Genomic DNA, 27072 nt, shown 5'->3' with positions numbered 1-27072 from the left:
TAATTCCTTCCATTGTGGTCTTCATTTCTGATATTGTATTAATATTTGTCATTTCTGAGTGATTCTTTTTTATTATTTCAGTGTCCTTTTTTATACTTGCCATCTCTTTAGTTATGTTTGTTTTGTCCATTTATTGTTGTTCTAAGATCTTTGAGCATCCTAACAATCATTATTTTAAACTCTGCACCCAGTAATTTTGTTATATCTGAGTCATTCAAGTCCTTTTCTGGGGATTTTTCTTGATTCATTTGGGTTACATTTCTCTGCCTTCCCATTTTGTCTGTGTATAAGAAGGGTGTGGGTCCACTGGAGTCCAATGGGTGTGGCCTCTGTGTTCCCTAGGTGTGGTCTGTCTTGCAGGCTTGCTACTCCCTCTGCTGCTGCCTCCGACTTTTGGGCATGGGGATTGCCAGCACCGCCCACTGTGACTGTCACTGCAGTTTTTGCCTCTCCTCTATGGAAGGGCTGTGTTCACATGCCCAGGTCAACAAACCTTATCTGGGCTTGGCCTTTTGCCCCACCTCCACAAGTGGGGCTCTGCACCACGCCCATGGCCATAAGACTTGGCACTGCAGGCAGGGCTGTGCCGCTATGCTCAACCGCGGGTCTCTGCCTGTACCCAGGCTTTCGCCCCCCTCCAGCAGTTGGAGCTAATCAGGCCGCAAGCATGGGCTCCTCGGGCCTGGCCAGGCTGTGCGCCCTTGCTCAGTCATCGATCTCCACCTGTTTTGGGGCTTTTGTGCTGCCCCTGCTGGCGGAGCTCTGTTCACATGTTGGCTGCCAGCCCCGGCTTTGCAGGGGAGGTGAGGCTGCATGCCCATGCTCAACCCCAGGTTTCTGCAGTTCCCAGGCTTTCGACTTTGCCCTGTGGGCCGGATGGCAGGTGGGACCGCTCTTGCTCACCCGGCCCTGCACCGGGCCGGACTGCTTTCATGCGTCCCCTCCAACCCTGCCTGGTGAGATTGAGCTCATGCCGGGCCTTAGTCTTGGCCCACCCGGCTTCCATCCTTTCCGATGGGACTGCACTTGCACGTCCTGCCGCCACTTGCCCTCCGGCGAGCCCTCAGCCGTGTGGGTGGGGGCGCTGCAGCTCAGACCCTAGCACTCAATACTGTATTCCTGATGGCTCACTCCTTCTACGTGACTCTGCTCTGAGTGCCACGGGCGAGCTTGTTTGGCTGGTGTCCTGCTTCCCTTTGCTGGTATTGCTGTTTCCAGGAAAAAGATTCAGTTTAGATTTGAGGAGTGACTCAACCCATGGGTTATGATGGCTGTTCCTCAATGTGTTTTTCCCTATGCCTCCTAGATTACACTCTCTTCCTGCTACTCTGGTCCTCTCATTTCTCCCCAACCCCTGAAGCCCTGAGTAAGTGGTTGTGAAAGAGGTTTTCGGCGCCATCCTTTTAAGAAGAATCCTGGGTCTGAGAAATCTGTCTCTTTCTCACAAACGGTATCCTGATTTGTTTCAAAGCTAAATACTGTCCATATGCTTCTTCTAGCCTCTAGGGCTTCAGGCTGGGGCTTTGTTTCTGGGGCTCAGGACCCTCCCCTCTCCACTAAACTACCTTCTGCCACGCGAGTCTCTCCTGGCTGCTGTTCGCTCCCGGGAGCTGGGCAGCCTTCTCCGCATTTCAGCTTTTCCTACCAGTCTCAATGTGGCTTCTTCAGTGTTCCTTGGTTAAAGCATCCTCTTAGTTTAGTCCAAAGTTTGTTTTCCAGATAATGGTTCTTAAAATTAAGTTGTATTTCACTTTGGTTCTTGGAGGTGGAAGTTGGTATGTCTACCTACTCCATCGCCATCTTCTCTTTTTTTTTCCAGATATAGTATTTTTAAGTTCCAAAATTTCCATGTTTCTTATTTATATCTTCTCTTTTTATTTCTTTTTGTTCTATTTCAAGCATTTTTGTAGTTGTTCATTTAAACAGTTTTATGACTTATTTAAAATTTTTGTCATGTAATTCTAACATCTTGTTTAAGTTTATATTGTGTAATTCGAGATTTTCTTTTGTATTGCATAGGTCTGTTTGTATACCAAGATCATATTGATTTGGTTACACTGGTTTTGTAGAATGTGTAATACAGTACATGATGAGGCAAGTCACCCTCCTCTTCATATCCATCTGCTTTTCTCTTTTATAGTTTTCTATTCCCAGGCATAATGCTTTTTTATACACTGGGAACTTAGTACCTAGTTGTTGAATTGATTTTCCCTATCAGAGATTTGAGTTGGATTAATTTGCATCTTGGGAGAAATTTTCACAAACTGGTGCAATTTACTTAGTTCTACAAGAGTTGAGTGTCTACTATCTGTTTCAGTATTGGGCTAGGTGCTAGAGAGAAGAGTTCAGTAGACCATTTCAGTATAATATTCTCATAGCCATAGTAGAGGTACTCACTAGAAGTTTTGGGAGCACAGAGAAGAGCACTTATTCTAGCCAGTGGTTTGTTAAAATCTTCTCAGAAGAGTGATACCTGAAGTGTAAGTAGGGGCTGACTAAGGATAGAAAGGCAGGAAAGGCATCTTAGACACAGGAAAGGCATAAGTAAAGAAAGCAAGACTGTGTGGGAGCCGTTTATGGATACTGGATCCTAAAAGGGCTGAGAGCTGATGAAGCTGAAAAGATAGGCAGGCTGAACTTATCTCATAGGTGACTAGAGACCAATAAATCTTTGTTTTATTTATTTTTTAATGAAATATTTCAAAGGTACCAGAAGTTATAAAGAATAATATAATGAACATTCATGTGTTTATAACTTAACTAAAAATATAAATTTTTATAAATTATTTGAAGCCTCCTGTATACTTCTCAATTACATTCTTTTTTTTTTTTTTTTTAATAGAGACAGAGCGAGAGTCAGAGGGATAGATAGGGACAGACAGACAGGAATGAAGAGAGATGAGAAGCATCAATTATTAGTTTTTCGTTGCAACACCTTAGTTGTTCATTGATTGCTTTCTCATATGTGCCTTGACCAGGGACCTTCAGCAGACCGAGTAACCCTTTGCTCGAGCCAGCGACCTTAGGTCCAAGCTGGTGAGCTTTGCTCAAACCAGATGAGCCCACGCTCAAGCTGGAGACCTCAGGGTCTCGAAGCTGGGTCCTCCTCATCCCAGTCCAATGCTCTATCCACTGCACCACCGCCTGGTTAGGCCTCCTCAATTACATTCTTATTTTTCCCTCTCAGAGCTAGCCATTGTCCTAAAGTTGGTGATTTTCATTTTACGTATTTTGATACCTTTATTATATGGGATGCCACATTAAGCAATATATTGTATTGTTTTACATGTTTTTAAATGTTTTATAAATGGAGTCATCATGTTAGAGTTATATTCTACTCAACTTTTTTCTCTGAATATTATGAGATCCATGTTGAATCATGTAGCTTAAAGTTCATTTATTTTATTTGCTATCCAGTGTTCCATTGTATGAGTATATGGTATATGATTCATTCTTCTGTGGATGGACATTTTACTGGAGATTTTTGGCCAGGGATTGGCATGGGAAGATTTGTATTTTAGATATATTACTTTGGGTTGGGATGTGAAAGATAGACTTCAAGAGGTTTGAGATTGGTGTAGAGCAGTGGTTTGCAAACACTTTGGACTCAGGACCCTTTTATACTCTTAAATATTATTGAAGATCCAAAAGAGCTTTTAGTTTTTGGTTTATATTAATATTTATCAGATTATAAATTAAAACAAAATTTTACAATATTTGTTAATTCATTGAGAATTATAATATAGTAATAATCTCATTACATATTAGTGTAACAATTTTTGTGAAAAATAACTATTTTCAGACTAATATAATTTAGTGAGAAGATTTACATTTACATTTTTACAATTTTTTTTAACGTTTGGGTTAACAGAAGATCCTCAAAGCTACTTCTGCATGTTGTGATATAATGTCATATGCCCTCTAGAAAATTCTGCTGTACACTTGTGAGATAATGAGGGTGAAAAAGACAAATCATATCTTAGTATTACCATGCGCATAGTTTTGAGTTTGGAGGCTGTTGTAAGTAGCCTAGGTGAGAGATAATGAGGGGGTCTGACAAAGCATTGGTAGGATAAATGGATGGAGAAGGGGAGGTGAATATAAGAGAGATTTAAGTAGAAAAATCAGAAGATTCCAGGAGGTGGTATAGGGTTAAGGGTGAGAAGAATAGAGTTCCAATTTAGGTGCATGCTTCACGATCAACCTTTGAAGTGGACGTTTAGCTAAATTTGAACATTAGTAGAATTAGTAGAATTTGAACCTGTATCTGTCCAACACAAAAACTTTTTGTTTTATCTAGGGCAGAGTTAGATGGGGGTAGTGATGGCAAGAAGGTGATGCCCTTCTTAGAGACAAGAGAGAGGATGGGTGACGCAACAGAGATATTTTGAAATGGGAAGAGGAAAGTAGGAGTTTATTAACCCCATATGTTGTTCCAGTTCAGGGGTATAATGATGGCAGACTTTGCCAGGATGGATATTGGGAGAATGGAGGGACCTAAAATGTTCTGAGTCAGAGGAACTTAGAATGTTTTAAGTCACTACGAAGCTAACTGCTATCAGGACTCTAAGGAGTTGTGTTTGAGCTGAGTGGGCAGTGGAGATGTCTTCCTGCTCTGATTTTACCTTACTGAACTTCAGGATGGATCCATGCTGTGCTGACCCCTGTGGATTGCCTTGCCTTTGGAGGAAACTTCTTACACAGCCTTAACATCGAAATGCAGCTCAAGTGAGTCCTGAGGCTGTGGTGATCCTGAGTTGGCCATTCCCAATTGCTAAAATCTTTGGGTTCTCCTATATAGTGAGGAGTGCAACATTAAAGGAGGCAAGATGATCAGAAAGGAATGGATACTGGTTCCTTGGTGCTGTTTAGTCTGAGAATGACTATCTCTTTCCTCACTTAGTAGTTTTGTGACTTGGGCAAGTCACATAACCCTTGACCCCAAATTTGCTAACCCATAAAGTAGGATCTTACAGGGTAGTAGTAAGGATTAGAGATAATGGGTATAACATCCAGAATTATAGCTGATCATAGTAGGTGCTCAATAAATGGGATCCTTATCACTGTGTTTTTTCTACTTCCTCCAGAGCCTATGAGATTGAAAAGCGGCTGAGCACAGCAGACCTCTTCAAGTTCCCCAACTTTGAGACCATCTGTTGGTATGTGGGAAAGCACATCCTGGACATCTTTCGAGGTACAAAGCCTTTTACCAACTTTCCTCTTTCACCTTGATGTCCTGAGCGTGCTTGTTTGTATGTGTGTGTACTTGTGTATGTGTGTGTACTTGTAACCATCACGTCAGTCAAGGTACAGTATAATTTCATCCACACAGAGAATGTTCCTGGTGCTAGCCGTGGTGTAGTCTCACCCAGTCTCTTCCCTTGCACTATCCGTAACTTCTAGAAACCACTGATCTGTTGTCCATGTCTATAATTTTGTCATTTCAAAAATCCCGTAAAATTGATTCCTGGCCGGTTAGCTCAGCGGTAGAGCGTACACCCGGTATGTGGAAGTCCCGGGTTTGATTCCCGGCCAGGGCACACAGGAGAAGCGCCCATCTGCTTCTCTACCTTTCCCCCTCTCCTTTCTCTCTCTCTCTCTCTCTCTCTCTCTCTCTCTCTCCCCCCCCCCTCCTGCAATCAAGGCTCCATTGGAGCAAAGTTGGCCTAGGTGCTGAGGATGGCTCCATAGACTCTGCCTCAGGTGCTAGAATGGCTCCGGTTGCAGTGGAGCAGCACCCCAGAGAGGCTTAGCCTCACTCCCTGGTGGGCATGCCAGGGGGGGATCCTGGTTGGGTGCATGCAGGAGTCTCTGTCTGCCTTTCCCCGCTTCTCACTTCGGAAAAATACAAAAAGAAATCCTACAAAACTGGATTCATACAGTATATTATCTTTTATGACTAGCTCTTTTACTAAGCATAGTGTGGGCTAGAACATGGATTTTAGCTTTTTTATCAGCAAAGGTGGCTGAGAAAATTGGATAACAGTGAAATTATCCCTATTTCCTACCAATTAAACTAAGGAACTTAGTCTAGGTAGTCTCAGAGTTTCTTGAGAAAGTCTGCTTCCTACGGGGACAAGGCCCAGTCCTAATCATCATGGCATCATTGTGTTGGTTCCAGGTATCATCCCAAGTGGAAGCTAACCTGTTGAGTTCCTCTTGACTGGTCTGCTTTGAAATAGAGTGGTTCCCTTGATCAGACTTGAGATTCTTCAAGGTGACTTGGCCAGGAGGCATCAGTATCTCAGAGTTATAAAGAACCTTAGAGACTAATGATTAGTCTCCTACCCAATACCTCAAGTCCTTATTCTGCTACCTAGACAACCTGTCACTTAAGTGTTCAATCAGATCTTAGATGACTAACTCTATTACTTGTTCTAAACAGCTCAGTTTAGCAGACAGTTCTTTGTTGAGCCTAAATCTTGCTGTTTGTAATAACCTCCTCCTGGAGTAACTTAGACCTGTGTAGATGGTAATCATGGTCCTTCTGAATATTTGTTTTATTTTGAAAGCAAAGAGGAAGAATAGTGTGGTGAGAGATGCACAGGCCCTGGATTCAGACAGACATGGTTGCAGTCTTGGCTTTGGCACTTTACTAGGTGTATGCACTTGGTTATGTCTCTTTGCCTCTCTGAGCCTCAGTTTCCTGAACTATAAAATAAGATAGTGACACTTGGCTTACAGAGTGGGTATAAAGATTAAATGAGATAGTAGATGTCAAATGCCTGGCACGTAGTAGGTACTCATTAAATGGACGCTATTGTAAACTGAGATCTGGAGTTGTGTTTAGAACCTTGAGCGTTTTCTCTGATTGCATGAAAAAAAGTAACAAGCCCCATATGGTTTTGTTCACACTCTGCCTTCCTCTTTCACCCCTTAGGTTTACGAGAGAACAGAAGACATCCTGCCTCCTACCTGGTACATGGTGGCAAAGCCCTGAACTTGGCTTTTAGAGCCTGGACAAGGAAAGAAGTAAATATACTTATTTCTCTACCTCCTCTACAGTTCTGCCTTTCATAGGGACTGGGTTTGGGTAGATGCTTTGGGGAGGTAGAAGACACCAGCCAGGCTTATGGACTCCTGTCATTAGAATAGAGGACTGGGCTGAAACTCTTTGGATTACATTTTCAAACATTTCTTTCTGATTATAAAAAAAGTAATACACGCTTACTCTACAGACTTAGAAAAATACAGAAGAGTATAAAGAAGGAAGAATACCACCTGAAGTTTTAATACTCAGAGGAAATTAACATTAACATTTGGGTATATTTTCTTCTGATCTTTCTTTTTTAAAATTTTTATTTATTTATTTTTTTACAGAGACAGAGAGTGAGTCAGAGAGAGGGATAGACAGGGACCGACAGACAGGAATGGAGAGAGATGAGAAGCATCAATCATTAGTTTTTCATTGCGTGTTGCAACGCCTTAGTTGTTCATTGATTGCTTTCTCATATGTGCCTTGACTGCGGGCCTTCAGCAGACCGAGTAACCCCTTGCTGGAGCCAGCGACCTTGGGTTCAAGCTGGTGGGCTTTTCCTCAAACCAGATGAGCCTGCACTCAAGCTGGCGACCTCGGGGTCTCGAACCCGGGTCCTCTGCATCCCAGTCCCACGCTCTATCCACTGCGCCACTGCCTGGTCAGGCTGATCTTTCTTTTTTTTTTTTTTTTTTTTAATATTAATATTTTTTTATTAAATTTAATGCAGTGACATTGATAAATCAGGGTACATATGTTGAGAGAAAATATCTCTAGATTATTTTGACATTTGATTGTGCTGTATACCCCTCCCGCAAAGTTAAATTGTCTTCTGTCACCTTCTATCTGGTTTTCTTTGTGCCCCTCCCCTCCCCTAACCCCTCTCTCCTTCTTCACCCCCTCCCCCCTCCCCCAACCCCCCCCGCCCCTGTTGCCATCACATTCTTGTTCATGTCCCTGAGTCTCATTTTTATGTCCCTTCTATGTATGGATTCATCTCAGTTTTTTTTCTGATTTACTTATTTCACTCCGTATAATGTTATCAAGGTCCATCCATGTTATTGTAAATGATCCGATGTCATCATTTCTTATGGCTGAGTAGTATTCCATAGTATATATGTACCAAAGCTTTTTAATCCACTCGTCCTCTGACGGACACTTGGGCTGTTTCCAGATCTTCGCTATTGTGAACAATGCTGCCACAAACATGCGGGTGCATTTCTCCTTTTTGAGCCGTTCTATGGTGTCCTTGGAGTATATTCCTAAAAGTGGGATAGCTGGGTCAAAAGGCGGTTCGATTTTCAGTTTTTTGAGGAATCTCCATACTGTTTTCCACAGTGGCTGCACCAGTCTGCATTCCCACCAGCAGTGTAGGAGGGTTCCCTTTTTCTCCACATCCTCGCCAGCACTTATTCTGTGTTGTTTTGTTGATAAGCGCCATTCTGACTGGTGTAAGGTGATATCTCATTGTGGTTTTAATTTGCATTTCTCTAATGATTAGTGATGTTGAGCATTTTTTCATATGCCTATTGGCCATCTGTATGTCCTCTTTGGAGAAGTGTCTATTCATCTCTTTTGCCCATTTTTGGATTGGATTGTTTGTCTTCCTGGTGTTGAGTTTTACAAGTTCTTTATAAATTTTGGTTATTAACCTCTTATCAGACGTATTGTCAAATATGTTCTCCCATTGTGTAGTTTGTCTTTTTATTCTGTTCTTGTTGTCTTTAGCTGTGCAAAAGCTTTTTAGTTTGATATAGTCCCATTTGTTTATCCTGTCTTTTATTTCACTTCCCCGTGGAGATAAATCAGCAAATATATTGCTCCGAGAGATGTCGGAGAACTTACTGCCTATGTTTTCTTCTAAGATGCTTATGGTTTCACGGCCTACATTCAAGTCTTTTATCCATTTTGAGTTTATTTTTGTGAGTGGTGTAAGCTGGTGATCTAGTTTCATTTTTTTGCAGGTAGCTGTCCAATTTTCCCAACACCATTTGTTAAAGAGGCTGTCTTTACTCCATTGTATTTCCTTACCTCCTTTGTCAAATATCAGTTGTCCATAGAACTGTGGGTTTATTTCCGGGTTCTCTATTCTATTCCATTGATCTATATGCCTGTTCTTATGCCAGTACCAGGCTGTTTTGAGTACAATGGCTTTGTAGTATAACTTGATATCAGGAAGTGTGATACCTCCCACTTTATTCTTCTTTTTTAAGATTGCTGAGGCTATTCGTGTCCTTTTTTGGTTCCATATAAATTTTTGGAATATGTGTTCTATATCTTTGAAGTATGTCATTGGTATTTTAATTGGTATTGCATTGAATTTATAAATTGCTTTGGGTAATATAGACATTTTAATGATGTTTATTCTTCCTAACCATGAGCACGGTATATGCTTCCACTTGTTAGTATCTTCCTTGATTTCTTTTATCAATGTTTTGTAATTTTCCGAGTACAAGTCTTTAGTCTCCTTGGTTAAGTTTACTCCTAGGTACTTTATTTTTTTGGTTGTAATTGTGAAGGGGATTGTTTCCTTAATTTCTCTTTCTGACTGTTCATTGTTGGTGTATAAAAATGCTTCTGATTTCTGAGTATTGATTTTATATCCTGCCACTTTGCTGAATTTATTTATCAGGTCCAGTAGTTTTTTGACTGAGACTTTAGGGTTTTTTATATACAATATCATATCATCTGCAAATAATGATAGTTTTACTTCTTCTTTTCCAACTTGAATGCCTTTTATTTCTTCTTCTTGTCTGATTGCTGTGGCTAGGACTTCCAGGACTATGTTAAATAAGAGTGGTGAAAGGGGGCACCCCTGCCTTGTTCCTGATCTTAAGGGTATTGCTTTAATTTTTGCCCATTGAGTATGATGTTGGCTGTGGGTTTGTCATAGATGGCTTTTATCATGTTGAGGTATGTTCCCTGTATTCCCACTTTGCTGAGAGTTTTTATCATGAATGGGTGCTGGATTTTATCAAATGCTTTTTCTGCATCTATTGAAATTATCATATGGTTTTTCTCCTTCTTTTTGTTTATGTGATGAATCACATTGATTGATTTACGAATATTGTACCAGCCTTGCCTCCCCAGAATAAATCCCACTTGATCATGGTGTATGATTTTTTCCATATATTGTTGGATCCGGTTTGCTAATATTTTGTTGAGGATTTTAGCATCTATATTCATCAGAGATATTGGCCTATAATTTTCTTTCTTTGTGTGGTCTTTGCCTGGTTTTGGAATCAGAATTATGTTCGCCTCATAAAAGGAGTTTGGAAGTCTTCCTTCCTCTTGAATTTTTTGAAATAGTTTGAGAAGGATAGGAGTTAGTTCTTCTTTGAATATTTGGTAGAATTCCGTTGTGAAGCCATTGGGCCCCGGACTTTCCTTTGTTGGGAGTTTTTTGATAACTGTTTCGATCTCCTTTGGTGTAATTGGTCTGTTTAAGTTTTCTGATTCTTCCAGATTGATTTTTGGAAGATTGTACGTTTCAAGGAATTTGTCCATTTCATCTAGGTTGTCTAGTTTTTTGGCATACAGTTCTTCATAGTATTTTCTTACAATATTTTGTATTTCTGTTGTGTCAGTTGTTATTTCTCCTCTCTCATTTCTAATTTTATTTATTTGAGTCCTCTCTCTCTTTTTCTTGGTGAGTCTACTTAAAGGTGCATCAATCTTGTTTACCTTTTCAAAGAACCAGCTCCTAGTTTCATTGATCCTCTGTATTGTTTCTTTAGCCTCTATGTCATTTATTTCTGCTCTGATCTTTATTATTTCCTTCCTTCTACTACATTTGAGCTTTACTTGCTGTTCTTTTTCTAATTCTTTTAGATGCAGGGTTAAGTTGTTTATTTGAGCTTTTTCTAGCTTCTGAAAGTGTGCCTGTAGTGCTATGAACTTCCCTCTCAGCACTGCTTTCGCTGTGTCCCATAAATTTTGAGTTGTTGTATGCTCATTGTCATTCGTTTCTAGGAATTTCTTTATTTCTTCTTTGATCTCATTCTTAATCCATTCATTATTTAACACCCTGCTATTTAGTTTCCATGTGTTTGAGAATTTTTGAGCTTTTCTGCTGTGATTCATTTCTAGTTTCATGTCGTTGTGATCGGAGAAAGTGCTTGATATGATTTCAGTCTTCTTAAATTTGTTGAGAGCACTTTTGTGCCCTAACATGTGGTCTATCCTAGAGAATGTACCATGAGCACTTGAAAAGAATGTATATTCTGCTGCTTTAGGGTGAAAGGTTCTGAAGATATCTATTAAATCGAGTTGGTCTAGTGTTTCCAATAAGTCTGCTGTTTCTTTGTTAATTTTCTTTCTTGAGGATCTATCTAGTGATATTAGTGGGGTATTGAAATCCCCTACTATTATAGTATTGCTGTTGATCTCGCCCTTTAAATCCATCAAAATCTGTTTTATATATTTGGGTGCTCCTATATTAGGTGCATAGATATTTATAATAGTTATATCTTCCTGTTGGATTACTCCCTTTATCATTATGTAGTGGCCTTCTTTATCTCTTACTATATCCTTTGTTTTAAAGTCCAATTTGTCTGATATAAGTATTGCTACCCCAGCTTTTTTTTCATTTCCGTTTGCATGAAACATTTTTTTCCATCCTTTTACCTTCAATCTGTGTGTGTCTTTTGTTCTAAGGTGTGTCTCTTGTAGACAACATATGTATGGGTCCTGTTTTCTTATCCACGCAGCTACCCTATGTCTTTTGATTGGATCATTTAATCCATTTACATTTAAGGTTATTATTGATATGTAGTTGTTTATTGCCATTTTCTTCTTTAAAGGTGTATTCCTTTTTCTTTTTTTTTTTTCTGTATTCTTTTCCCACTTTATCTGTTTACACCAGGCCCCTTAATATTTCCTGCAGCATTGGTTTGGTTGTAATGAATTCCTTGAGTTGTTTTTTGTCTGGGAAGCTTTTTATTTCTCCTTCAATTTTAAACGATAGCCTTGCTGGATAAAGTAGTCTTGGTTGTAGGTTCTTGTTCTGTATTACTTTGAATATTTCTTGCCATTCCCTTCTGGCCTCAAGTGTTTCTGTTGAGAAGTCAGATGTCATCCTTATGGGGGCTCCTTTGTAGGTGATAACTTTTTTTTCTCTTGCAGCTTTTAATATTTTCTCTTTATCACTTAGCTTTGGTATTTTAATTATGATGTGTCTTGGTGTAGGTTTCTTTGGGTTTCTCTTTAATGGAGTCCTCTGTGCTTCTTCGACTTGTGAGAGTTTCTCTTGCATTAATTTAGGGAAGTTTTCAGCTATGATATGATTGAACAAAGTCTCTATCCCTTGTTCTTTTTCTTCTTCTTCAGGAACCCCTGTGATGCGGATGTTATTTCTCTTCATGTTGTCACAGAGCTCTCTAAGAGTTTCCTCTGACTTTTTGAGTCTTTTTTCTCTTTTCTTCTCTGCTTTCATGCCTTCATTCCAGTTGTCTTCTAACTCGCTGATTCGATCCTCTGCTCTATCTATCCTGTTTTTAATTCCTTCCATTGTGGTCTTTATTTCTGATATTGTATTTGTCGTCTCCAACTGATTCTTTTTTATACTTGCTATTTCTTTATTTAGGTTTTCAAACTGCCCCTCCATTGTTGTTCTAAGATCCCTAAGCATCCTTACAATCATTATTTTGAACTCCGCATCTGGAAGTTTGATTATTTCCATATCACTCAGTTCATCTCTCGAAAGTGTCTCTTGTGGTTTCATTTGGATTGCACTCCTTTGTTTTCTCATCTTCTTCTTCTTTTTTTTATTTATTTGTAGAGTTGATTGAGTCTAGGCTTGGTGTTGTCTGCCTCCAGTTTCAGTTGTGTTATTTTTAGGTCTTCGTGGGTTGGTATCAGCTATTATTTGTAATCCACTTTCGGATTTGGGCAGCTTTGAAGTCTTGATTTGTTTGTTTTCTTAACAGGTGATAGTCTTGTTAACTGATCTCAGCAGGGGGCTTCCTTGAAACTGTATCCAGGAATGCTGTGGGTGTAACCTGAGAAGCTGAAGGTCTCTTCCTCCAACTAATCTCACTGGGGGCAGGGTTTTTTCTCTCAGCTTCAGTAGGGGGAGGTGTATCTCAGATCTCCATGGAGACCTGAGTTACTGCCCCTCCTCCCCACTTCTTGTTTTCAGCTGTGTCTTGTTGTGCTGATTGGAGCTGGATAGATGTCCGGAGATCTCTGATCCGGAAGCACTTCAGCTCTGTTTTGTGAAAGGTTCAGTCCCTCCCCCAGCTATGGCCGCCTCCAGCACGAATGAGTCAGCTTTTTAATTTTGTTTCTTGCATACCTTAGCCCCTCACAGTCTGTCCCTCTCCCTGTCTTTTCCACTTGGGAGATAAGCTGGTCTTTTCAACCCATCTTGCTCCCTGGTCGCCAGGTCAGTGGCTGTGAGCAGTAGTTTCTGCTCTTTTTCCTCTGTGAAATTCTCTCTGGGCTCTCAGCCTCACCCCTCTCCTTCCCTTCCTGTAAGCAGAGGAGATTCAGGCACTCCTTACCAGGATTATTGTGGCTTCCTCTTTGCTCCTTGGTTTTTGAGAGCTGTTCTTGCAGTTCAGTGTTGGTTTTTCATGCTGATTTTTTCTAATTTGATTTGTATTCCAGTTTGGTGTTGAGAGCTGGGTGTCTGTGCATCCGCCTACTCTGCTGCCATCTTCTCTCTCTCCAGGCTGATCTTTCTTATATGCATTTTGAAAACATAATTGCTGTCCCTCTGTACATACAATTTTATATCTGAATTGGTTGACTTATTTGAATTTTATTTTTTATTTTATTTTTTTTTAATTTTCTGTGACAGGGACAGAGAGAGGGACAGGAAGGGAGAGAGATGATAAGCATCAATTCTTTGTTGTTCATTGATTGCTTTCTCATATGTGCCTAGACAAGGGGGGGAGCTATAGCCGAGTGAGTGAACCCCTGCTCAAGCCAGTGACCTTGGGCTCAAGCTGGTGAGCCTTGCTCAAGCCAGATAATCCTGTGCTCAAGCTGGCAACCTCGGGGTTTTGAACCAGGATCCTTTGCATCCCAGTCTTATGCTCTATCCACTGTGCCACTACCTGGTCAGGCTTAAATTTTCTTGTGTCACCAGAGTTCTCCATAAACATTTAATAGTTACATGATATTCTTTTACAGGGATGTACCATCCTTACCTAACCACTTGTTTATTGTTGCTTTTTTATGTATTCATTTATTTGGGGAGTAGTTATAGAAAATCATGCAGTGACTATCTGTTTGCTTAGTCTTTGTCCCTCATCTCTTTATTATTTCTTCAGGATAGATTCCTAGAAGATCAATTACTGAATCAAAGTATATGAAAACAATGTAAGACTCTTGATGTATACTGCCAAAATGGCCTTTTAGAAATATGTCAGTATCCATCTATCCAGTTGAATATTGAACGGTTAGCTATAAAAGAGATCAAGAAAGCTCTTTATGTACTGATTTGGGAATATCTCCAGAATTTGTCAAGTGAAGGTGTAGAACTGTGTGTATTGTGTGCTACCTTATGTATAAAATGGGAGAAAATAAGAATTATATTTATATGTGCCTGCATTTGCCTGAAGACACAATTTGGAAGGATGCAGAAGAAACTAATGAAAGTGGCATATGGGGGTGGCCTAATGGAGCTTATTGCCTAGTGGAGTTGATAAGGCTTTTCAATATATATCTTTTAATATTGTTTGATTTTTGAATTATATGAGTGAAATATCTACTCAAGATGTTGAATTTTTTAAAAAGCAATCTTAAATGCAAAAAGTAGAAGACATATCAATATATTTTTTATGCTTCTGATACTTTTTTTTCTTTTTGTATTTTTCTGAAGTGAGAAGTGGGGAGGCAGACAGACAGACTCCCGCATGCACCCAACTGGGATCCACCTGGCATGCGCACCAGGGGGCGATGCTCGGCCCCTCTGGGGCGTTGCTCTGTTGCAACTGGAGCCGTTCTAGTGCCTCAGGTAGAGGCCATGGAGCCATCCTCAGTGCCTGGGCCAACTTTGCTCCAGTGGAGCCTTGGCTGTGGGAGGGGAAGAGAGAGACAGAGAGGAAGGAGAGAGGGAAGGATGGAGAAGCAGATGCGCGATTCTTCTGTGTGCTTTGTCTGGGAATCCAACCCGGGACTTCCACACTCCAGGCTGATGCTCTACCACTGAGTCAGCCAGCCAGGGCCACTTTTTTTTTTAAAAATTTTATTTATTTATTTTTTACAGAGACAGAGAGTAAGTCATAGAGAAGGATAGACAGGGACAGACAGACAGGAACGGAGAGAGATGAGAAGCATCAATCATTAGTTTTTCATTGCATGTTGCAACACCTTAGTTGTTCATTGATTGCTTTCTCACATGTGCCTTGACCGCGGGCCTTCAGCAGACCGAGCAACCCCTTGCTGGAGCCAGTGACCTTGGGTCCAAGCTGGTGAGCTTTTTTTTGCTCAAGCTAGATGAGCCCACGCTCAAGCTGGCGACCTCGGGGTCTCGAACTTGGGTCCTTCCGCATCCCAGTCCGACACTCTATCCACTGTGCCACCACCAGGTCAGGCCAGGGCCACTTTTTATAGACTTCTTCTTTTGCATACAGTGGCCTAACGAGACCTTTAGTCTCTGCAGGCTTGACTTGCACGATCTCCCAATTTCCTGTTGTTAACCTTCCCCTCAGATATGCTTGGACTTCATGTTTTGTGCCTTCTCTTGCTCCCCAGGCTCATCTATACTTGGACCTTAGCTTGCAATTCTGTTTCTTTACATTCTTCAGGTGTGGCTACCTTGAATTTCATTTCTGACCCCCCCCCAAGGAAATGAACTTCATAGTGACTCTATCCCAGAAACAGTAAAAGGAAGGGAAATGGATGGGTCCTAAGCACTCATGCCTTGGACCAGGAGCCCCCAAATAGTATGATCAAAGGGTGCTGAAAGAGAGAAGGACATGGATCTAAGGAGCCTATGCTTATGGAAGAAGTCTTTTGTGAAATGCAGATGAATCCCATGAGAAGCACTTGCTTCCTCACTTTTCCAGAGCCCCTGGGCTAGGAGGCGGAACCTATTCAGGTTATCTGGCTGGGTCACATGGGTTCTAGGCCTCAACCCCTACCCAGTCACCTAAATAAATTCCAGATGGATTAAAAGAGTCAAACCATGGGAAACAAGTAAATGCTGAGGGATTTTTATTAATCTTTTGGATACTGAAGTGAAGTAAAAACTTGTGGAAGGAGTCACAAAGGAAAATTTTTTTTTTTTTTTTTTTTTTTTAATAGAGACAGAGCAAGAGTCAGAGGGATAGATAGGGGCAGACAGACAGGAACAGAGAGAGATGAGAAACATCAATCATCAGTTTTTCGTTGTAGCACTTTAGTTGTTCATTGATTGTTTTCTCATATGTGCCTTGACCGTGGGCCTTCAGCAGACTGAGTAACCCCTTGCTCAAGCCAGCGACCTTGGGTCCAAGCTGGTGAGCTTTGCTCAAACCAGATGAGCTCGTGCTCAAGCTGGTGACCTCGGGGTTTTGAACCTGGGTCCTCCACATCCCAGTTCAATGCTTTATCCACTGCACCACTGCCTGGTCAGGCACAAAGGAAAATCTTGAAAATAAATAAATAAAAGCTTGAGAGGTTTGGCTCCATAAACATGTAAATCTCTAGGATTCAAAAAGATTACAGACAAATTAAGATAACCAGTAGTTCTCTCCCTGCCTTACTGTTGAGCTAGCTGGGGGCCGGTAGCTACTCAGGACTGAATTCTGTCCTCACAAATGGGACCGGCTGGGATGTCCTCAGACATCTCCCTGAGGTCCTTGACTTTTTGAGTGGTGTGACTGAAACCTTCAGTTGAGTTCCTCACACATCCTGACACTGTCCTTTATTAGATAAATGTTTTGCAAATCTTTCTGAGTCTGCTTTTTTTTATTGAGTCTGGTTTATTAATTTTTTCTTTTTAAAAAAATTATGTATTGATTTTAGGTACAGGAAGGGAGAGAGACACATACAGAAATTTTGATCTATTTCTTTTTTTATTTATTTTTATTTTTAATTTTATTTTTTTAAAATTTTATTTTTTTAATGGGGCGATGTCAATAAATCAGGATACATGTATTCAAAGATAACATGTCCAGGTCATCTTGTTGTTCAATTATGTTGCATACCCATCACCCAAAGTCAGATTGTCCTCCGTCACCTTCTATCTAGTTTTCTTTGTGCCCCACCCCCACCCCCGTTCCCTCTCCCTCTCCCCCCTCCCCCCCATAACCACCACACTCTTATCAATGTCTCTTAATCTCACTTTTATGTCCCACCTACATATGGAATAATGCAGTTCCTGTTTTTTTCTGATTTACTTATTTCACTTCGTATCATGTTATCAAGATCCCACCATTTTGCTGTAAATGATCCGATGTCATCATTTCTTATTCCTGAGTAGTATTCCATAGTGTATATGTGCCACATCTTCTTTATCCAGTCATCTATTGATGGGCCTTTTGGTTGTTTCCATGTCCTGGCCACTGTGAACAATGCTGCAATGAATATGGGGCTGCATGTGTCTTTACGTATCAGTGTTTCTGAGTTTTGGGGGTATATACCCAGTAGAGGGATTGCTGGGTCATAAGGTAGTTCTATTTTCAGTTTTTTGAGGAACCACCATACTTTCTTCCATAATGGTTGTACTACTTTACATTCCCACCAACAGTGTATGAGGGTTCCTTTTTTCTCCACAGCCTCTCCAACATTTGCTATTACCTGTCTTGCTAATAACAGCAAATCAAACAGGTGTGAGGTGGTATCTCATTGCAGTTTTGATTTGCATTTCTCTAATAACTAAAGAAGATGAGCATCTTTTCATATATCTGTTGGCCATTTGTATTTCTTCCTGGGAGAAGTGTCTGTTCATGTCCTCTTCTCATTTTTTTATGGGATTGTTTGTTTGTTTGTTGTTGAGTTTTATGAGTTCTTTGTATATTTTGGATATTAGGCCCTTATCTGAACTGTTGTTTGAAAATATCATTTCCCATTTAGTTGGCTGTTTATTTTGTTATCAGTTTCTCTTGCTGAGCAAAAACTTCTTAGTCTGATGTAGTCCCATTCATTAATTTTTGCCTTCACTTCTCTTGCCTTTGGAGTCAAATTCATAAAATGCTCCTTAAAACCCAGGTCCATGAGTTTAGTACCTATGTCTTCTTCTATGTACTTAATTGTTTCAGGTCTTATGTTTAGATCTTTGATCCATTTTGAGTTAATTTTAGTACAGGGGGACAAACTGTAGTCCAGTTTCATTCTTTTGCATGTGGCTTTCCAGTTTTCCCAGCACCATTTATTGAAGAGGCTTTCTTTTCTCCATTGTGTGTTGTTGGCCCCTTTATCAAAAATTATTTGACTATATATATGTGGTTTTATTTCTGGACTTTCTATTCTGTTTCATTGGTCTGAGTGTCTATTTTTCTGCCAATACCATGCTGTTTTGATTGTTGTGGCCCTATAATATAGTTTGAAGTCAGGTATTGTAATGCCCCCAGCTTCATTCTTTTTCTTTAGGACTGCTTTGGCTATTTGGGGTTTTTTATAGTTCCATATAAATCTGATGATTTTTTGTTCCATTTCTTTAAAAAATGTCATTGGAATTTTGATGGGAATTGCATTGAATTTGTATATTGCTTTGGTTAATATGGCCATCTTGATTATATTTATTCTTCCTAACCAAGAACAAGGAATATTCTTCTATCTCATTATATCTTTTTTGATTTCTCTTAACAATGGTTTATAGTTTTCATTATATAAGTCTTTTACATCCTTTTTTTTTTTGTATTTTTTTTTTTGAAGCTGGAAACGGGGAGAGACAGTCAGACAGACTCCCACATGCGCCTGACCGGGATCCACCTGGCACGCCCACCGGGGGGGGGGGTGACGCTCCGTCCACCAGGGGGTGATGCTCTGCCCCTCCGGGGTGTCGCTCTGTTGCGACCAGAGCCACTCTAGCGCCTGGGGCAGAGGCCAAGGAGCCATCCCCAGCTCCCGGGCCATCTTTGCTCCAATGGAGCCTCGCTGCGGGAGGGGACGAGAGAGACAGAGAGGAAGGAGAGGGGGAGGGGTGGAGAAGCAGATGGGCGCCTCTCCTGTGTGCCCTGGCCGGGAATCAAACCCGGGCCGATGCTCTATCACTGAGCCAACTGGCCAGGGCTACATTCTTTGTTATGTTTATTCCTAGGTATTTTAATTTTTTTGTTGCAATCGTGAAGGGGATTATTCTTTTGAGTTCATTCTCAAATGTTTCATTGTTGGCATATAGAAAGGCTGTTGACTTCTGTATGTTAATTTTATATCCTGCGACCTTACTGTATTGGCTTATTGTTTCTATTAGTCTTTTTGTGGATTCCTTGGGGTTTTCGATGTATAGGATCATATCCTCTGCAAAAAATGATACCTTTACTTCTTCTTTTCCGATATGGATGCCTTTTATTTCTTTGTCTTGTCTGATTGCTGTGGCTAGAACCTCTAGTACCACATTAAATAAGAGTGGAGAGAGTGGACAACTCTTGTCTTGTTCCTGATTTAAGGGGGAAAGCCTTCAGTTTAGTGCCATTTAATATGATGTTAGCGGATGGTTTATCATATATGGCCTTTATCATGTTGAGATATTTTCCTTCTATACCCATTTTGTTGAGAGTCTTAAACATAAAATTGTGTTGTATTTTATCGAAAGCCTTTTCTGCATCTATTGATAAGATCATGTGGTTTTTGTTCTTTGTTTTGTTGATATGGTGTATTACGTTAACCGTTTTACATATGTTGAACCATTCTTGAGATTCTGGGATGAATCCCACTTGATCATGATGTATTATTTTTTTAATATGTTGTTGTATTCGATATGCTAGTATTTTGTTTAGTATTTTAGCATCTGTATTCATTAGAAATATTGGTCTGTAGTTTTCTTTTTTTGTGCCATCCTTGCCTGGTTTTGGTATGAGGGTTATGTTGGCCTCATAAAATGTGTTTGGAAGTATTGCTTCTTCTTCAATTTTTTGGAAGACTTTGAGTAGAATAGGAAACCAAGTCTTCTTTGAATGTTTGATAAAATTCGCTGGTATAGCCGTCAGGGTCTGGACTTTTATTTTTGGGGAAGTTTTTAATGGTTTTTTCTATTTCTTCTCTACTAATAGGTCTGTTTAGGCTTTCTGCTTCTTCTTGACTCAGTCTAGGAAGGTTGTATTGTTCTAGGAATTTATCCATTTCTTCTAGATTGTTGAATTTAGTGGCATAAAGTTTTTTGTAGTATTCTACAATAATTCTTTGTATATCTATGATGTATGTGATGATTTCTCCTCTTTCATTTTGGATTTTGTTTATATGAGTTCTTTCTCTTTTTTCCTTGGTAAGTCTTGCCAAGGGTTTGTCAATTGTGTTGGTCTTTTCAAAGAACCAGCTCCTTGTTCTATTACTTTTTTTTATAGTTTTTCTGTTCTCTATTTCTTTTATTTCTGCTCTGATTTTTATTATCTCCTTACTTTGGCTGGTTTTGGGTTGTCTTTGTTCTTCTTTTTCTAGTTCCTTATGGTGTGAAGTTAAGTGGTTCACTTGGGCTCTCTCTTGTTTGTTCATATATGTCTGAAGTGATATGAACTTCCCTCTTATCACTGCCTTTGCTGCATCCCATATATTCTGATATGTTGTATTTTCATTTTCATTTGTGTGTATATATCTTTTGATCTCTGCACTTATTTCTTCTTTGACCCATTCATTTTTTAAAAGTATGTTGTTTCCACATTTTTGTGGGATTTTTTTCCTCTTTTTTGCAGTTGAATTCTAATTTCAAGGCTTTATGATCAGAAAATATGTTTGGTACTACTTTGATTTTTCTGAATTTGCTGATGTTGTTTTTGTGGCCCAACATATGGTCAATTCTTGAGAATGATCCATGTACACTGGAGAAAAATGTATACTCAGTCACTTTGGGATGAAATGTCCTGTAGATGTCTGTCATATCCAGGTGCTCTAGTGTTTTGTTTAAGGCCACTATATCTTTGTTGATTCTCTGTTTGGATGACCGATCTAGAGCCGTCAGCGGTGTATTGAGGTCTCCAAGTATGATTGTATTTTTGTCAGTTTTGTTTTAAGGTCAATAAGTAGCTGTCTTATATATTTTGGTGCTCCTTGGTTTGGTGCATATATATTAAGAATTATTATGTCTTTTTGATTCAGTGTCCCCTTAGCCATTATGAAATGGCCATTTTTGTTTCTGAGTACTTTTGCTGTCTAGTAGTCAGCATTGTCAGATATGAGTATAGCTACGCCTGCTTTTTTTTTGGTTGTTATTTGGTTGGAGTATTGTTTTCCAGTCTTTCACTTTGAATTTGTTTTTATTCTTGTTACTTAGATGACTTTCTTGTAGGCAGCATACAGTTGGATTTTCTTTTTTAATGCATTCTGCTACTCTGTGCCTTTTTATTGGTGAATTTAATCCGTTTACATTTAGTGTAATTATTGACACTTGTGAGTTCCCTATTGCCATTTTATGTATTGCTTTCTGTTAGTTTTGTGTCTTGTTTGATCCTTCTCTTTTGTCTTTCTATCTTTTGTTTTTATTTGGTTGTATTCCATACATCTTTCCTCTGTTGCTATCTTTTTTAAATCGTGCTTCTGTGGTGGTTTTTTCAATGGTGGTTCCCTTTAAGTAATGAAAAGGGTTCCTACCCTGTTCATTGTAGTGCAATATTTTATGAGTACTTTTGCACTGCATCATCCTTTGCTACTGTTAATCTCCATCCTCTCTCCCCCCCTTTCTTTTTGTTGTTGTCACAGTTTAAATTTGGTTTTATTATGTTCTTCTTGGAGCTTTTACTTGTGGCTTTGTTTTTTTTTTTTTTTTCTTTGTATCTGATTGGAGAACCCCCTTTAGTAATTCCTGGAGTGGGGGTTTTCTGATGATAAATTCCCTCATCTTTTCTGTATCTGTGAATGTTTTTATTTCTCCTTCATATTTGAAGGATAGCTTTGATGGGTATAGTATTCGTGGCTGAAAGTTCCTCTCTTTCAGGACTTTAAATATTGGGGTCCACTCTCTCCTAGCTTGTAGAGTTTCTGTTGAGAAATCTGATGATAATCTAATGGGCCTTCCTTTATATGTTGTATTCTTCTTTTCCCTGACTGCCTTGAGAATTTTTTCTTTGCTGTTGGTTTGTGCCAATTTCATTATGATGTGCCTTGGAATAGGTTTGTTGGGGTTAAGAAAACTCGGAGTTCTATTTGGTTCTTGAATTTGAGGCTTTAGTTCTTTCCACAGGCTTGGGAAGTTCTCATCTATTATTTGTTTGAGTATGTTCTCCATTCCATGTTCTCTCTCTTCTCCCTCTGATATACCTATTATTCTTTTTTTTTTTTGTATTTTTCTGAAGCTGGAAACGGGGAGAGACAGTCAGATAGACTCCCGCATGCGCCCGACCGGGATCCACCCGGCACGCCCACCAGGGGCGACGCTCTGCTCACCAGGGGGCGATGCTCTGCCCCTCCGGGGGGTCGCTCTGCCGTGACCAGAGCCATTCTAGCGCCTGGGACAGAGGCCAAGGAGCCATCCCCAGCACCCGGGCCATCTCTGCTCCAATGGAGCCTTGGCTGCGGGATGGGAAGGGAGAGACAGAGAGGAAGGAGGGGGGGTGGAGAAGCAAATGGGCGCTTCTCCTATGTGCCCTGGCCGGGAATCGAACCCGGGTCCCCCACACGCCAGGCCGACGCTCTACTGCTGAGCCAACCAGCCAGGGCCAATACCTCTTATTCTTATGTTATTCTTTTTGATGGAGTCAGATAATTCCTGTAGGGCTATCTCTTTTTTTTAATTTTTGAGTCTCTTTCTTCTTCTCTCTGTTGTACCTCAAGTTGCTTGTCTTCTATTTCACTAATCCTACCTTCTATCTGGCCTGTTCTATTAGCTAAGCTTCTTACCTCGTTTTTCAGCTCGTGAATTGAGTTTTCATCTCTGTTTGATTTGTTTTTATACTTTCAATTTTCTTGGAAATATATTCTTTGTATTCATTGAGTTGTTTTCTGAGCTCCCTAAATTGCCTTTCTGTGTTTTCTTGTTTATCTCTGAGTATTTTTAGGATTTCTATTTTAAATTCTCTGTCGTTTAACTCCAAGGTTTCCCATATATTAAATTTTTTCTCCATAGATTTTTCCTCATCTATCTGTGTTACCTCTCTTTCTTTTGTGTCCATGATATTCGATTTTCTCTTCCTTAATGGCATCTGAGGGTTGTTTTGTTGATAGTATTAATGAGATTTAATAAAGAATAAAAAGTTAAAAAAATAAAAATAAAAAATAAAAAAGTTGTTTTTTTAAAAATTAATTAAATAAAAATAATAAAATAATATAAAAATTAAAAAAAGGGAATTATTTCCCCCCTTTTTTCCTTTCCTCTCCTCTCCCCTCTTCTTGTGAAAATCTTGTGGTGAACTGTGAATTATATTGTACTAAATAGAAGAAACAATGCCTGTAATGGAGAGCCTGAATTGGGGAGAAGTAATAAAGGGGCAAAAAAAAAAAAAAGAAAAAAAAGAAAAAACAAGGCGGTATGGACCCACCAAAAGCAAATAAGGAAAAAATTTATGTCAAGAATAAAATGGTTTGCTTTTAGTTGTTGGTTGACTAAGAGTTATGATGAGAGGAATAAGAGGGAAACAGGAAAATGGGGGGACAAATTAAAAAATTACCATTGTATTTAGTGGAACAAGAACTAGATAAAATGGAGAGCCAGGGATGGGAGCACTGCTAGTGAGTTAAAAAGGTGAAGTAAAAACCCCCCAAAATGCCACAAACATAGGTTTGAGTCCCAGATAAGATAATTTGTTTGTTATTGACGTTTGAAGGAGAGGAGATGTAAAGGAGAAAGGAAGAAACTAATAAAGAGGGATAAAAGAAAGAGAGAGAGAGAAAAAAGAAGGAAGCACTAAAAGAAGAAAAAAGAAAAAAGAGGAGAGAGATTTAAGGGTTTTGGAGTGCAGCCCTCATAGAGAGAAAGGAAGAGGAAAGAAAAGATAATGGGAGATGTAACACTAATGGGTAGTGTAGTTCAAGGAGAGGAGAAAGTAAGACCAGCAGAGAGTTAAACGACCAAATTGGAGGAGGAACGAAAAAAAAAAATGAAGAATGAAAATAAGAGAAACAAACGAACAAATATAATAAAATGAGATAGATTATAAAGCCTGCGGATTATTCTTGATTTTGAGAGGTTATTTTCTTGCTTTTTCTTTTCTCTCCCTCTTCTTGGTCGGTGACTCTGTGCCCTGGGTTCTGCCCCTTTCGCACGCTCAGGTAGAGGTTTGTAGTTGATAAGTCTCTATGGTGATGTCATGTATTGTGCTTCAGTCTCACTGGCAGTCGAGGCTCATTAGCATTTATAGGCTCCAACAGTGAAAGAGTCCGTGTTCCTGGAGCCTCTCTCCTAGTCTTTCCTTCCTCAATTTGTAGCCTGATATTCCAGCTATAGGGTTGCTGCTGCCTCTGCCTGGATAGTAAGAGGCTCAAAGAGCTGGCAACTCCCCACTCTATTCCCACTCAGCACAGGGCTCTGGGTAAGGCTCAGTCAGTCAGAGCTGCTAGCATAATCAGGCGGGGCTTCTGCTCACTCAAAGACCTCTTGCTCTGCCACTCTGTCCGGTAACATGGGTGGGTGCCCACTCCTGGGATGCTTGGAGGAAACTCTCACTCACTATCTGCACACGCAGACCAGGATATCAGGCCAGAAGTCTTACACTCTTAGTGAAACCCCCGCCTGCACGGAAAAGTTCTAGCATTGGAATTGGCTCTCACTCCCTCCCCCTGCGTGGCTTTTTCAGGGCGCTGGGGCAGCCCGGAGATTCCGCTTTTGGCCCACACAAAGGCCTCTGGCTCTGCCCCTCTGTGGGATAGCATGGGCGCCCACTCCTGAGGTGCTGGGAGGAATCTCTTGCCCACTCTCCGTGCGTGTAGACCAGGATATCAGGCCAGAAGTCTCACACTCTGAGTGAAACCCCCACCCGCACAGAAAAGTTCCAGCGTTGGAATTGGCTCTCGCTCCCTCCCCGTGCGTGGCTTTTTCAGGGCACTGGGGCGGCCCAGAGATTCCACACACAAAGGCCTCTGACTCTGCCCCTATGTGGGATAACACGGGCGCGCACTGCCGAGGCACTTGGAGGAATCTGTCACCCACTATCTGCGCACGCCAACCAGGAGATCAGGGAAAATGGCTGCCCCGCTTGTCTTTCTTTATCTGGGTTTGGCACGAGTGTTAGCTTGTATTGACTGGGTTGCCACAGGCACAGTTTTTCCTCGGCTTGGATCTCCGTGCCACAGTCTGGTTCGGCCGTTTTTGCCGCGGCCTGGATCTATTCACCCTCTTTGCCCACCTCAGTTTCTATATTCTCTGTTCCCAGTGAAAGCAGCCCTATTTAGGTTAGTGAGGAAGGCGGAGTATTTCTTACTCCCTATTTCCTTCGGCGTTTGATTATATATTTAGCCAATTTTTCACTCGACCATACCTTCGGGTGTATTGTGAAACATCTGGAGGCTCCAAGTATAGGATTTTCTGTTTCTGGTTGAAGATCTTGTTGAGTTTTGGGGGAGATTTATCGGTATCGCTTCCTACTGCGCCATTACTGTGACGTCATCTCCCTCTTTGATCTGTTTCAATGTGTGCCTTGACTAGGGATCGAACCGGCAAGCTTTGCACATTGGGATGATGCTTTAACCATCTGAGCTATCTGGCTAGGGCTTTCAGTTTTTTCCTTTATGGTTCATGCTTTTTGTGTCCTGAGAAATCTTTGCCTTACCCAAGATCATAAAAATTTTCTCCTCTGCTTTCTTCTGAATGATTTATAGTTTCAGATGTTACATTTAGACCTGTGATCCATTTTGAAGAGTTTGTATGTGTATATGTATATATGGTGCAAGATACGGATTAAGGTTCTTTTTGGTCGTAGGGATATCTAATTGGTCCAATTCCATTTGTTTTTCCCTGTCTCCATTGAATTGTCTTGGTACCTTTATTGAAAATCAGTTGTTCCTTTATGTGTGGATCTATTCCTCATGCTTTTTATTTGACAGGCTCTGCCAGACCACGAGGATGAGATCCCGGACACAGTGCGGACTGTACAGCTCATTAAAGATCTGGCTAGGGAGATCCGCCTGGTGGAAGTAAGAAGCATGGGAGCAGGGGAGACGGTTGGGGAGGGCTCAAGGCTCAAGTGGCAGGTTAGGTCTCTGCAGTTGGCATAAGAGCTTAGAGGAAAGGTTGGAAAGGCCCCACCGAGTACTCCATTCATTCATTTATTTATTCATTCAGTAATAATGTGCCTTGAGTATGCCACAATTGGGTTGGGTGCTAAGGGTATATAATACAGTGTCTACCCACAAAGAACTCACAATCTAGTAGGGGGCCCTGAAAACAGAGTGAACCTGTCTAAGCCTCATTTTCTCACCTCTAAAGTGGGAATAGTTATACCTACTAAGGGTCGTTAAAAGGATAAAATAAGGTAATACAGGTTGAGCATTAAATATAGTGCTTGGCACATAGTAGGTGCTCAATAAATTCTGATGGTGGGTCATGGTGGTGGTGGGTGGTGGTCTTAGTAGTAGTTGTTGTTGTTATTAATATTTTGACTCAGTTTCTGCATTCTACAAAATGACAGTTCTCCCAGCTTGAAGATGATTACAAAGCCACGTTTCAACAGGTGGCATATACCACGAGGCAGTAAGGTGTAGTGGTAAGAGACTCAGAGAAACTTGGGTTCTGGTTCCTGCTCTGTCACTTGAAAGCCTTTCAGAGCCTCAGTGTCCTTATCTGTAAAGGAGGCATAACTCCACCTTTTCAGAGTTTTGTTAGAATTAGAACTAATGTATGTAGAGCCCCTCGCACAGTGCCTGGCAGAGTAAGTACTCAATAAATGTGAGCCATTGTTATTAACAAACTTTGTGGCAAAGAGAGAACTCAGTGTGGGCTGGTGCAGTAGCAGAGGCACCAGAGGAGAATTGGACTTGAGGAAGTTTAAATTTTCTTTTAGCTCAGAAGTGGTAAAGTTCCATTTAACACTAAATCTATGCTAATGGGTGGTCAGAGCGAGCTACTGGGAATTTGGGCTTCT

At 40.5% G+C, this 27072-nt stretch overlaps 1 protein-coding gene across 1 annotated transcript in view; it reads left to right on the top strand.

The window, feature by feature from the left end:
• The window catches only part of PHF8 (PHD finger protein 8), a 145341-nt gene that overhangs the window by 59615 nt on the left and 58654 nt on the right, over positions 1-27072 (top strand). Inside the window, 4 exon segments of the mRNA XM_066249363.1 lie at positions 4641-4728; positions 5088-5194; positions 6881-6972; positions 26036-26125. Coding sequence (XP_066105460.1) covers positions 4641-4728; positions 5088-5194; positions 6881-6972; positions 26036-26125 — 377 coding nt within the window.

Source organism: Saccopteryx bilineata, chromosome X, assembly GCF_036850765.1.
Source record: "Saccopteryx bilineata isolate mSacBil1 chromosome X, mSacBil1_pri_phased_curated, whole genome shotgun sequence".
NCBI classification, from domain to species: domain Eukaryota; kingdom Metazoa; phylum Chordata; class Mammalia; order Chiroptera; family Emballonuridae; genus Saccopteryx; species Saccopteryx bilineata.
This window is presented reverse-complemented; position numbering and strand designations above follow the sequence as displayed.